The sequence below is a fragment of the Podarcis tiliguerta genome, assembly GCF_965153285.1.
Source record: "Podarcis tiliguerta genome assembly, chromosome: 7".
In the NCBI taxonomy this organism is placed as follows: domain Eukaryota; kingdom Metazoa; phylum Chordata; class Lepidosauria; order Squamata; family Lacertidae; genus Podarcis; species Podarcis tiliguerta.
The window spans coordinates 14274213-14286633 of record NC_139540.1 but is presented as its reverse complement, the minus strand read 5'-3'; the positions used below and the strand labels follow the sequence as shown (position 1 = coordinate 14286633).

The window sequence follows — 12421 nt, the reverse complement described above, 5'->3', positions numbered from 1 at the left end:
AGAAAAGGAAATCAGTTGATGAAATCATAATTGGATAATGAGCAATGGTGGGTTGTTTCTTCCCCCCTCCTTTCTTTCTTGGTCCACCCACCACCCACTTTCTTGGGCCCTGAGGAGAAGGTGTAGCTTTCTCAGATGAGCAAACTCATCAGCTGGGGACACCTGGAGCATAATTGTTACTGAAGTGCATCTGCTCAGCTTGCTCGACTTCTTCTCTTTAGAGAAACACCCGCACTGTGGAATCGAGAAGAGAGGTGGTTAGGACAATTCGCCTTAGGCGCTGAGGGTTTGTGGGTTTCTTCGCTAACAAATTATGCTCTTGACAAAAGAGAGTTTGTTGGATGTGGGACCCTACGCAGCTTGCAAGTGGTGTGTTGTTGTTGTTGTTTGCCTAAGCCAGTACCACGCCAGGCCAGGCCAGATCCAGCCCTCTGTTCGAGCGCATGGGCCTAGTGAAGAACCATGAATCGATCAAGACACATGGGCAAGATCCGGAGGCGGCTTGAGGACGTCAAAAACTGGTCCTTCCGGCTGGCGAAACTGGATTTCAGTCATAACGAAAGTGTCCGGCTGGCCACGGACGCCCTCTTAGATGGTGGGCTCCAGTCTTATCTCAAGGCCTTGGACGAAGAAGGAGAAGTGGACTTCTTGTCCACAGTGGAAGCTCAGTACATCAAGAGGAATGCGAGGGAGCCTTACTACGCCAGCGACACGCACCCCGATGGCGAAGGCGGGCCGAGGCAGAATAATGACTCCAGGTCCCTCCAGTCAGGGACGTACTTCCCTCTCGTCTCAGAGAGCAGCGAACCAGCTCTTCTCCACACATGGAGTGCGTCTGAGAAGCCCTACCTGAAGGAGAAGTCCAGCGCCACAGTGTATTTCCAGACGGATAAGAACAGCAATATCCGGGACCTCATACGCCGCTGTATCAACAAGACCAGTCAGGTATGGCAGGTGGGATTTGGGTGGGCAAATGGGCGAGCTTCAATATGCAGGCAGGCTGGGCCTGGAGAGGCAAGGATCAAGGGCTGTGGTGGGCAGGCAAGGAGACCTGGGTTCAAAGGTGCACTCAAGCTGTGAAGCTCACTGGGTGACCTTGGGCCAGCCACCAACTCTAAGTCCAAGCTGTCTGGTAGGGTTGTTGGGAAGATGATATGGAGAAAGGGAGAGCCATGTATGCCGTCTCAGAGGAAAGGTGGGATAGGAATGCAATAATAAAACATTAAATGAGCCAAACGAAATAATAATAAATTAGCCAGAAGCTGTGTCAGGGTCCAGAGCTATTGTATGGTTTCTTGATGTGGTGAGAAGGATGGCAGATAGCTCAGTCGGTAGAGCACGAGACTCTTAATCTCAGGGCTGTGGGTTTGAGCCCCATGTTGGGCGAAAGAATCCTGCATTGCAGGGGGTTGGACTAGATGACCCTCAGGGTCCCTTCCAACTTTACAATTTTTATGAGCACAACATGTCAGCAGCACAGTGGACATTGTACCCTCTGCAATGCTGCAGGTCATTTGGGATATTAACTTATGGTCTCTGTGTGTGGTTTGGGGGCTGCATGGTCAGGGGAAAAACAATGCTGTCCAGGGTTGTAAAGACAGCTATGCTCTATATTGTATTTAATTATGGGGTATCAGAGTTTTTAGGGGGTTAACCAGGCTGGGATAGCTGGGATAGCAGGCGTGTTGGTTTTTGAATGTCTGATGTAGATTTTTCAATTTCGTTGTTCTGTATGGGACAATGACAATAAAGATTATCGTATTGTATATAGAAAGAACCTTAAACTGAATCATTGTCTACACTGATGGGCAGAAGCTCTCCAGGGTTTAAGGGAGGGGATGGTCCCAGCTGTACCTAGAGATGTTGGGGATTGAATTTGGGACCTTCAGCTGCAAGGCAGACGCTCTACCTCTGAACAACGGTGTGCTCCGTTTGCATGGAAGCAGCGAAGTCCCCATCCCTCCTTGCTTAATATGTGGCCGGAGGGGACGGACCACGATAATCTTTGAGAAAACATCGCTTTCAGATCTATGGTCATCTCCTCTTACATTTTAACCTGAATGAATACAGAGCTTCCTTTTGGCAGGGAAGGACCTGGCATTTGCCTTTTCAGGAGCTAGCTAGAAAGGCGGTGGGGAGAGCATTCTGTACTACAGCATTTTGCAAGGATTCCCGGGAGATGGTTGTTTGCAGAGAATACACATGATACCTTTGAAGCACATCCAGAGCACGTTATTTCCGTCCAATAATTATGGGAGCTGTAGATCACATCACAGAGTTACAGCTCCCAGAAGACCCTACAGTGCCCAGCATGTGCTTTATGATACCCAATCAAGCCATGGGTTTTGGTTTCATGTGCTTCTTTGAGTTTACTGCGGCACCCAGACAGATGGAAAAAGAGGGGGATGATCGTTTGCCATCTCTGGCCTCTGTGGTTTAAGCAGGAAGCTATCCGCAGGCACTTGGACTTACAATATTGACCTACTTTGCAGGGCTGCTGGGAGGATGGCTAAGTTAAAGCTTGCTCAGCAAGTTCTGAATAAATACACTGGTACCTTGGTTCTCAAATGCCTTGGTACTCAAACAACTTGGAACCCAAATACTGCAAACCCTGGAAATAAATGTTCCGGTTTGTGAACTTTTTTCAGAAGGCAAACGTGCTCTGTTTTGAGTGTTATACTTCCATTTTGAGTGCCACACTTCCATTTTGAGTGTTACCCTGAGATCTGTCTGTTTTTGCTTATTTATTTAATTTACGTTTTTGTTTTTGCGGCTCTTCTTTCGTGTGAATGTGCAGAACCCAGTTCAGCTACTGATTGCTTGCTTGTGTGACTGCAGTACATTGCTTATTGCTTTCATTTAATGTATCAATGGTCTTGTTAGATAGTAAAATTCATTTTTGCATTACTTTCTATGGGAAAGCGCGCCTTGGTTTTGGAACGCTTTGGTTTCGGAACGGACTTCCGGAACGAATTAAGTTTGAGAACAAAGGTACCACTGTAGTGCCACCGGTCTGCTTGGCAGGTACGATGTTCCCAGGTCCTCATGGTGTATTTTGGCTTGGCCTTCATCTCCCTCCCTCCCTTCCTCCTTCTGGACCCCATCCCAGGTACTGGCTATCCTGATGGATGTGTTCACTGACGCCGAGATATTCTGCGACGTCTTGGAAGCCGCAAACAAGCGCAGGGTGTTTGTCTACCTGCTGCTCGACCACAGCAACCTAAAGCTCTTCACCGAAATGTGCGACAAGCTCCATGTGGCTGAGGGTCACTTCAAGGTACTATTGCAGTCTCTTATCCATCCTCCTCTCCAAGCCCCAACCAGCTTGAATCAAAACACAGCAATAGAAAGGTTGTTTTGGTGCATATGTGTTGTCTTGGCTTAGCTTGTTTTAAGTAAAGGAGTGGGGGGAAACCTCGTCCTCGTTATTTTCTGACGGCCTCCAGCTTAGATGTCTTTAAAAGAAGAAGAGTTTGGATTTGATGTCCCGCTTTATCACTACCCAAAGGAGTCTCAAAGCAGCTAACATTCTCCTTTCCCTTCCTCCCCCACAACAAGCACTCTGTGAGGTGAGCGGGGCTGAGAAACTTCAGAGAAGTGTGACTAGCCCAAGATCACCCAGCAGCTGCATGTGGAGGAGCGAGGAAGCGAACCCGGTTCACCAGATTACGAGTCTACAGCTCCTAACCACTACACCACGCTGGCACTCAGTGGACTTTCCCCCTCTAATTAATGGATAATCGGTGCAAATCCACACCATGCTTTTAAAAGCACTTCGAACACATGTTTAAAGCCAAATAATCCTGGGAACCACAGTTTCCCCCTTGCAGAACTACAATTCCCAGCACCCTTAACAAACTGCAGTTCCCAGGATTCTCTGGGGGTTGCCATGTGCTGGCAAACATTTCTGACAGTAAGAGCTGTTTGACAGTCGAACGGACTCCCTCAGTAGGTTGTGGACCTCATTGGAGGTTTTTTGACGGAGGTTGGATGTCTACCTGTCGGGGATGCTTTGGTTGAGATTCCTGCATTGCAGGGGGTTAGACTAGATGATCCTTGAGGTCCCTTCCAATTTTACAATTCTATGTGCTTTAAAAGGGACGCGGGTGGTGCTGTGGGTTAAACCACAGAGCCTAGGGTTTGCCGATCAGAAGGTCGACGGTTCGAATCTCCGCGGCGGGGTGAGCTCCCGTTGCTCGGTCCCTGTGCCTGCCAACCTAGCAGTTCGAAAGCACGTCAAAGTGCAAGTAGATAAATAGGTACCACTCCGGCGGGAAAGTAAACAGCGTTTCCGTGCGCTGCTCTGGTTCACCAAAAGCGGCTTAGTCATGCTGGCCACATGACCCGGAAGCTGTACGCCGGCTCCCTCGGCCAATAAAGCGAGATGAGCGCCGCAACCCCAGAGTCGTCCGCAACTGGACCTAATGGTTAGGGGTCCCTTTACCTTTACCTTAGCTTATATTACAAACCCATCGTATGTGTGCCGAAAGCCTGGGATAACCTGGCGTTTTGCTGCAGATCCCACTTAAAGGATAAAGCGTCAGGAGCTGGAATTTCACCTTCATACACCTGAAGGAACATCAATCAGATTTGTCAGGGAGATAGACGGTAGTGAAGTAGCAGAGGCAACTGGGAAAACAACTTGGAAAATATCTGAGGGCCTCCACATACTTTCATAATCCTCTGGCTGGAATGGGGCAGGTTTCTAGGGGAACTCAGTGCATCAGAATGCAAGTGGTATTATTTACAAGTATCTATACAAGAGCACAAATAAATAATGGAAAACAATTACCGTATTTTTCGCTCTATTAGACGCACCAGACCACAAGACGCACCTAGTTTTTGGAGGAGGAAAACAAGAAAAAAAATATTCTGAATCCCAGAAGCCAGAACAGCAAGAGGGATCACTGCACAGCGAAGCCAGCAATCCTTCTTGCTGTTGTGGCTTCTGGGATAGCTGCACAGTCTGCATTCGCTCCATAAGACGCACACACATTTCCACTTACTTTTTAGGAGGGAAAAAGTGAGTCTTATAGAGCAAAAAATACGGTAATAACAGCTTCCAGAGAAAGAGACACACTAGTCCTTTCGTAGCAAAAACAACCCAGAATCTTGTGGCACCTTAACAATTTTTTTTTAAAAAAAAAAATGCATACTGTCAGAGCTGGCTCCGGGTCCCAGCTCACCAAGGACCAACGCTAGCCGGTAGTACAGTATCAAAGTCTTTATTGAAGAATAGTGTCCATTTACAAGTCTCAGCGTCCCAGCTCTACGTCTGAGCTTTAGACCGGCGAAGCTCTATCTGGATCTCCGCCCCCTGTGCACCAGCTTAACACCCTAATCTTACTCCACCTCTTCCTTCTCTCTCTCTTCCTCTGGGTCTTACTACCCCCCGGTGTCTCTTCCCTCCTGGACTCTTCTGACGCAGAGCTTGACCCCTCTGACTCCTCCCCCTCTCTTCGGCGGGCTTTAGGACCTGGCTCCCTACCCGGGCTGCTCACCTTGCCGCCCTCCTGTACATTTGAACTTGGCGCGCGCGCGCGTTTAACTTTCCTGATGACCGTTTCCTCGCTCCCTGACGAGGGTGTGGCCACTCCTGCCTCACGTTCTCCCTCTGCCTGCGCGCTCCCTGATCCCGATGCCTTGGACTCCTCCCCCCTACTGCACTCTGGGGGGGAAGCTGGTCCGGATTTCCAGCTGTTACTCTCTGAGTCCCCTCTGGCCCCTTCTTCCCGAGGTGTCCCCCTTGCCCTGACCATGGGGGCCCCTTTCTGTGAATCCTCCGAGTCACTGGAGAGACTCAGAGACCTCGGACTACTGTCGTCGCTGACATTTCCTTCAGACTCCTCCCCCTCGCTCTCCGTTTCCTGCCTCTCCTGCGACTCTTCTCCTGAACCCCTGACATCCATCCCCCCCTCGAAGCCCCCCCTTCCCCCCTCCCCTTCCTCCGGCGGGGGTGCTGGGTGCTCCGTCGTTGTGGGGGTGAATGGTGGATACAGTTCGTCCCCCGTGGCGTGCATCCAGTTAGAGAAATCCGGCTCGTCCTCCATGTCTTCGCCGACCTCGTTCTCTTCTGCTTCCATCTCCGTGCCGCCATGCTCAAACCCAACGTCCTCCCCCATCACGTCCATGTCCCTCTCCCCCTCGTTCCCCTCTGGGTCCGTTGCCTGCCAAGGGCCCCTCAGCCACCTCTCTTCACCTCGATTGTCCCACCAAAAGGAGCGGTCTGAGGCAAACCCCGAGGGCGAGCCCTCCGGTGAACGTGTTTCTAATGCTGGTTCTTCGTCCGAGGTGAATCCCTGGAACGTGCTGGTAGAAAGCGTGGGTGTGAAAAGCCAGTCGTCGAAATACTCGGCTGGCATGGGCCTGTGTGGGAACAAGGCATGAAACTCCTCTTTGAGGAGTGGCTCGTCCAGGGCATAGTCCGGCACCCAACTGTTGGCGCTGGCCGGGGTACCTTCCCTTGCGAGAAAATATTCTACTCCCTCTTCCCCCCATCTCGAGTCCAAAATCTCTGTGACCTGGTTGATGGGTTCCCTACTTGGCGACTCCCTCCTTGGGGGGATCTCCCTATACTGGTCTGGTGCCGTGCCCTGCGCCTGAAATCGGTGAGGTGCTTTGTAGGGCGTGAGCACCGACCTATGGAATACTGGGTGCATTCTGGATCCTTCCGGAAGTGTCAACCGGAAGGCCACCGGATTGATCTGTGCCTCAACCAGGTAAGGTCCTAGCTGCTTATGTCCGAGTTTCTTCTTAGCTAAGGATCTGGTCGGCACTGCGTGGGCCGCTAACCACACCCAGTCACCCACCTGTATGTCTTCCCCCACCCTTCTGTGCTTGTCAGCCTGCAGTTTGTATGCGTGCTTTGCAAGCTCTAACTGCCTCCTAAGCTGCTCGTGGACTTCCTGCAATTCCGCCGCCAAGACTTCCGCTGCCTGTGGCTCCCCCTCCCCTAGTCTCTCCAATCCCGGGAAGGTTCTGGGATGCCTCCCGTTGTTGGCGAAGAACGGCGTCACCCCTGTGGACACGTGCTTCGTGTTGTTGTAGGCGAACTCAGCGAGCGGCAGGTAGTCCACCCATGTCGTCGGCTGTTGATTTGCATAGCATCTCAGGTACTGCTGCATGATGGCGTTGACGCGCTCCGCTTGTCCGTTGGTCTGCGGGTGTCTCGCCGACGCTAGGTTGATCTTGACGTTCAGGAAACCCATCAGCTTCTGCCAGAAGCTCGAAATGAACTGGCGCCCCCTGTCGGACAAGATAGACCGTGGCAGTCCATGCACTCTGAAGACGTGGTCTATGAACAGTTTGGCAGTCTGTTCTGCCGTGGCCACCTTCGCGCACGGAATGAAGTGGGCCATTTTAGTGAACATGTCCACCACCACTAGCACTGCCGTTTTACCCCTTGAGCTGGGTAAATCCGTGACAAAGTCCAGTGCCACCCTCTCCCACGGTTCGCTCGGGGTCTGCAGCGGTTCGAGCAGTCCTGCCGGAGGTTTGTGTACTGACTTGGCCCTTTGGCAGGTGTCGCACCTCGAGACGTACTCCGCGACTTCCCCCCTCATCTTGGGCCACCAGAAATCTCTGGCAACGAGTTCCGCCGTCTTCTCTTTGCCGAAGTGCCCGGCGGTTGGCGCGTCGTGTAACTGTTGCAGCACTTTCGCACGGAGCTCATCTCCCGGTACATAGAGTGCTCCTCTGCGGATGAGCAATCCGTCTCGTATTTGGAACTCGTCGTTTTTCACCGTGCCCTTGCGCACCTCCTCCATCTTGGCTAGAGCGAAGGAGTCCTCCTGCAGTGCTCGACGGACCGCCTCTATGTCCACAGTTGCAGAAGCGCACGCCCAGGCTTTCTGGGCGAAAATGTGTTTGGCCGCTGCTGGCGCCGCTTCTTCGAGGTATTGCGGCTTTCTGGACAGTGCATCTGCCATGACGTTGTTGTCGCCTGGGATGTATTCTATCCTGAAGTCGAAATCCGCAAAGAACTCCGCCCATCTGATGTGCCGCTGGTTCAGGAACCTTGCCGTGCGCCAGTACTCCAAGTTCTTATGATCCGTGCGAACCTGCACCGTGTGTTTGGCCCCGATGAGGAAGTGCCGCCACGCCTTGAATGCTGCATGAATGGCCAGCAACTCCCTGTCCCAGATGGTGTAGTTCTGCTCTGACTTGCTGAGCTTCCTGGAGTAGAAGGCACACGGGCGCCAGTCCCCCTGTGGGTCCTCCTGCAACAGTACGGCGCCCACGGCTCTGTCTGAGGCGTCCGTCTCAACCCTCAGCGGTTTGCCGGGATTCACATGCAGTAGCTGCCCTTCGGACGAGAAGAGACGCTTGAGGTTCTGGAAGGACTGCTCCGCTTGCTCCGTCCAGATGAACCTCTTCTTCTTTGAGCTGAGCGTGTCGGTAATGGCCGCTGTCTGCATCGCGAACCCCTTGATGAACTTGCGGTAAAAGTTGGCAAACCCCACAAACCTCTGGACCTCCTTCCGATTGCGCGGGCTCTTCCAATCCAACACCGCGCGAACCTTGGCGCTGTCCATGGCGAGCCCCTTGTCCGACAGCTTGTAGCCCAGGAAATCCACCTCCTTCCTGTCGAACTGGCACTTCTCCAGCTTGGCGTATAGCCGATGCTCCTGCAGTCGCTGCAGAACCTCCTTGACGTCCCCCTCGTGGGTCTCCTCAGATTCTGAGAATATCAGGATGTCGTCCAAGAAGCAGACGCATTTCTTGTAGAGAAGACCCGCCAGGACGTGATGCATGAACGCTTGAAAACAGTGGGCGCCATTTTGTAAACCGAAGGGCATAACTCTGTATTCATATGTGCCCAGGGGCGTGAACATGGCAGTCTTCCACTCGTCCCCCTCCCGTATGCGAATCAGGTTGTACGCCCCCCTCAGATCCAACTTTGTAAAAACGCGTCCTTTCCTCACCGTTGCAAGCAGGTCATCTATTTTGGGCATTGGAAAGGCTGTGGGCTTGGTCTTTGAATTTAAGAGCCTGAAATCCACTACAAGTCTTTTTTGGGGCGTGTCCTTTTTCTTCACAAAGAATACAGGACTGCCCCCCGCTGCCTTCGACTCCCGGATGAAACCGCGCTTCAAGTTGAGGTCTATGAACTCCTTGAGCTCCTGCAGCTCGTCTTCAGACATGGAATACAGTTTCCCGGCTGGCAGCGTCGCCCCTGGCAGGAGGTCAATCTGGCAGTCATAGGGCCTGTGGGGAGGCAGCTTGTCCGCTTCCTTCTCGCAGAAAACCTCCAAAAACGCTGCGTACTTGCGTGGCACTGCTTGCAGCGTGCTCAATTGTAGCTGCGTGTCTTCCCCTCCTTCTTCCGGGCTATGAAGAATGCAATGTTCCGCGCAATAGGAGGAACCGAAGGTCAGTTGGCGTTGGTACCACGCCAATGCTGGACTGTGCCTGTGCAGCCAACTCATGCCCAAGACTACCGGCGTGCCTGACAGTTTGGTGACGTTGAAGCTGATGACCTCTTGGTGGTTCCCAATCCGCATCACCATTGGTTGCGTTTGTTGCACCACCTGCCCCCCTAACAAGTCTCTGCCATCCACTGTGACAACCTTCAGGGGCAGTGTGGCTGGCAGCAGTGGTATATTGTGTTGCTGAATAAAATCCAGTCCTATAAAGTCGGCGTTGCTGCCAGAGTCAATGGTGATCGGCACTTCCAGAGTGCTTCCGTTGGGCAGTTGGAGAGACGCTGTAAGCTGCACCACTGGTTTGGGTGGGAGGGGGTCCGTGGGCTGCAAAATCTCTGGGGATTGTTTCATTGATTTGTCTGGCTGGACCCCAGTACCTCTTCCTCCAGCCAGACTCTGTCGTTTCCCTGCTGCGTTGCTTCTGTCACTGTTGCCGATGCTGCAGTATGCTTGTGGAGCCTCTGGGGACACTCTTTCGCCATGTGTTGAGCACTGTCGCAGATGTAGCACTTCCTGTTCCCTCTAGGAGGCTTCGGTTTGACTGCTCCCGGCGTGAGGGCTCTGGTAGCTGACTGAGCCCTGGCACCTCCGAGTTCCATCGGTTCCTCTCCCCCGCCCTGTGAGGGCGTGGACTGCGCACGCGCTGCTTCTTTGGGATAGAAGGGAGGTGCTCTGGCTGGTGCCCTTCCCCAACGTCCTTCTTCTCTGTTGTAAGGACGTTCCTCCAGATGCACCCCGATCTCCAGAGCCCTCTGGACCACTTCCTGGGTGCTCCTTGGCCTCTCCCCCCTTCCAATTTCAGCTTTTACTTCTGCATTCAAGCCCTCCCAAAAGAGATCTCTCACTGGCGCAGAAGCTTTGTCCCATCCCAGTGCATGAACCAGTCCGAAGAAACGCGTATGGTACTGACGCACGCTGGCTTTGCCTTGCTTAAGTCCATGTATGTCTCTCCTGGCAATATCAACGTCTATCTTTGATAAAAAACACGAGTCCATAGCTTTAATGAAAGCCTTCGCGTCTTGGAGCGCCGGATCATTGTCCCTCCATAAATTTCTCAGCCACGTTTTGGCTTCTCCATGCAAATGGGATAGGATAAACCCCACTTTCTCTCTTTCATCTCTAAAGTCTTTGTCAAGCAGATCCAGCGCAAACAACAGGTCTGCTCTAAAGTTGGGGTACTGCTGTAAACTCCCGTCAAAATGGGATACAAGGCTGCCTCCCCTCTTTCCCAATCCAATGCCCTCTGCTCTGGATCCAGGTGGCCCCTGTTTGGAAATCACGTCCAATCTTACTTGGAGATCCCGGTAGGCGCTACTCATTTCCTCCTCTCTTTTTCTGGATGCAATTACCTCCGTGCTGAGTCGTGTCACAGCTTCTTGTAGGGCTGATATCTGCTCTTCCGTCGTCATCTTGCCTGAGTTTTGTGAGCTGGAAGCACCCCTCCTCTGCCCTCGCTGCGTCAACTCACGTGGCGAGGTTCTTGGTGCCAAAACTTTAAAATTTGGAGATAGAGCTTACTGTCAGAGCTGGCTCCGGGTCCCAGCTCACCAAGGACCAACGCTAGCCGGTAGTACAGTATCAAAGTCTTTATTGAAGAATAGTGTCCATTTACAAGTCTCAGCGTCCCAGCTCTACGTCTGAGCTTTAGACCGGCGAAGCTCTATCTGGATCTCCGCCCCCTGTGCACCAGCTTAACACCCTAATCTTACTCCACCTCTTCCTTCTCTCTCTCTTCCTCTGGGTCTTACTACCCCCCGGTGTCTCTTCCCTCCTGGACTCTTCTGACGCAGAGCTTGACCCCTCTGACTCCTCCCCCTCTCTTCGGCGGGCTTTAGGACCTGGCTCCCTACCCGGGCTGCTCACCTTGCCGCCCTCCTGTACATTTGAACTTGGCGCGCGCGCGCGTTTAACTTTCCTGATGACCGTTTCCTCGCTCCCTGACGAGGGTGTGGCCACTCCTGCCTCACGTTCTCCCTCTGCCTGCGCGCTCCCTGATCCCGATGCCTTGGACTCCTCCCCCCTACTGCACTCTGGGGGGGAAGCTGGTCCGGATTTCCAGCTGTTACTCTCTGAGTCCCCTCTGGCCCCTTCTTCCCGAGGTGTCCCCCTTGCCCTGACCATGGGGGCCCCTTTCTGTGAATCCTCCGAGTCACTGGAGAGACTCAGAGACCTCGGACTACTGTCGTCGCTGACATTTCCTTCAGACTCCTCCCCCTCGCTCTCCGTTTCCTGCCTCTCCTGCGACTCTTCTCCTGAACCCCTGACACATACGTTTTTGTGGACTTTAGTCTGATTCATGAGATGCGCAGTAACCATCAATATTTATATGTCAATATTTTCCTCCAAGGAGCTGATGGCTTTGCGTCATTTTAACCACGCAACAACCCTGTTTGGTAGATCAGGCCGAGAGATTGGGACTAACTTGTAGCATTCTTTGATAACTTCCCAGAATATTTCCGTGCGGAGCGTCACAGGAGAGGTTTACTGTGCCAAATCAGGCCGCAAATTCTCTGGGCAAATCCAAGAAAAATTCATCATCTCAGACTGGAGATACGTTCTGTCTGGATCGTACAGGTAAGCTCACCTGCTACATCCATTCACCCCGTTGCAAGAGGGTTGTTCTCACAGCTGTCTTCTGCGCTGAAGCTTGTAAGAAAGAATAACTTGACAGTTCATTTGCGCCGCTTGGCTGGTGAGAGGAACAATTTAAGCAGATGAGCAGCAGCAACTGCTGCCAGGCTGCTACACCTCCCTTGCTGCTATATACATTAAAAAAAAACAACAATTTTTCTATGTGACTATATCACAAGCATAAATATCTCTAATCAACATTAACTTACTAGGCTGCCAAATGCAAAAGTTGACCTGAGTGCTTCTGCGTATTTGGGTTGCCAACTTACTAAAAATAATGTTTGAAGTTACAAGATGCATTTTAATCTTGACAGGGACAACAACAGTTTTCAGTCCACTTCATGGGCAACCTTTCAGGAGAGCCC

At 52.2% G+C, this 12421-nt stretch overlaps 1 protein-coding gene across 1 annotated transcript; it reads left to right on the top strand.

The window, feature by feature from the left end:
* Positions 1 to 462: 462 nt before the first annotated feature.
* On the top strand, positions 463 to 12003 carry FAM83A (family with sequence similarity 83 member A; the record flags this gene model as incomplete). Its single annotated transcript, XM_083450731.1, has 3 exons — positions 463 to 945; positions 3110 to 3277; positions 11875 to 12003. The coding sequence occupies 3 exons, from the start codon at positions 463 to 465 to the stop codon at positions 12001 to 12003; spliced, it is 780 nt and encodes a 259-aa protein (XP_083306857.1).
* Positions 12004 to 12421: the final 418 nt, after the last annotated feature.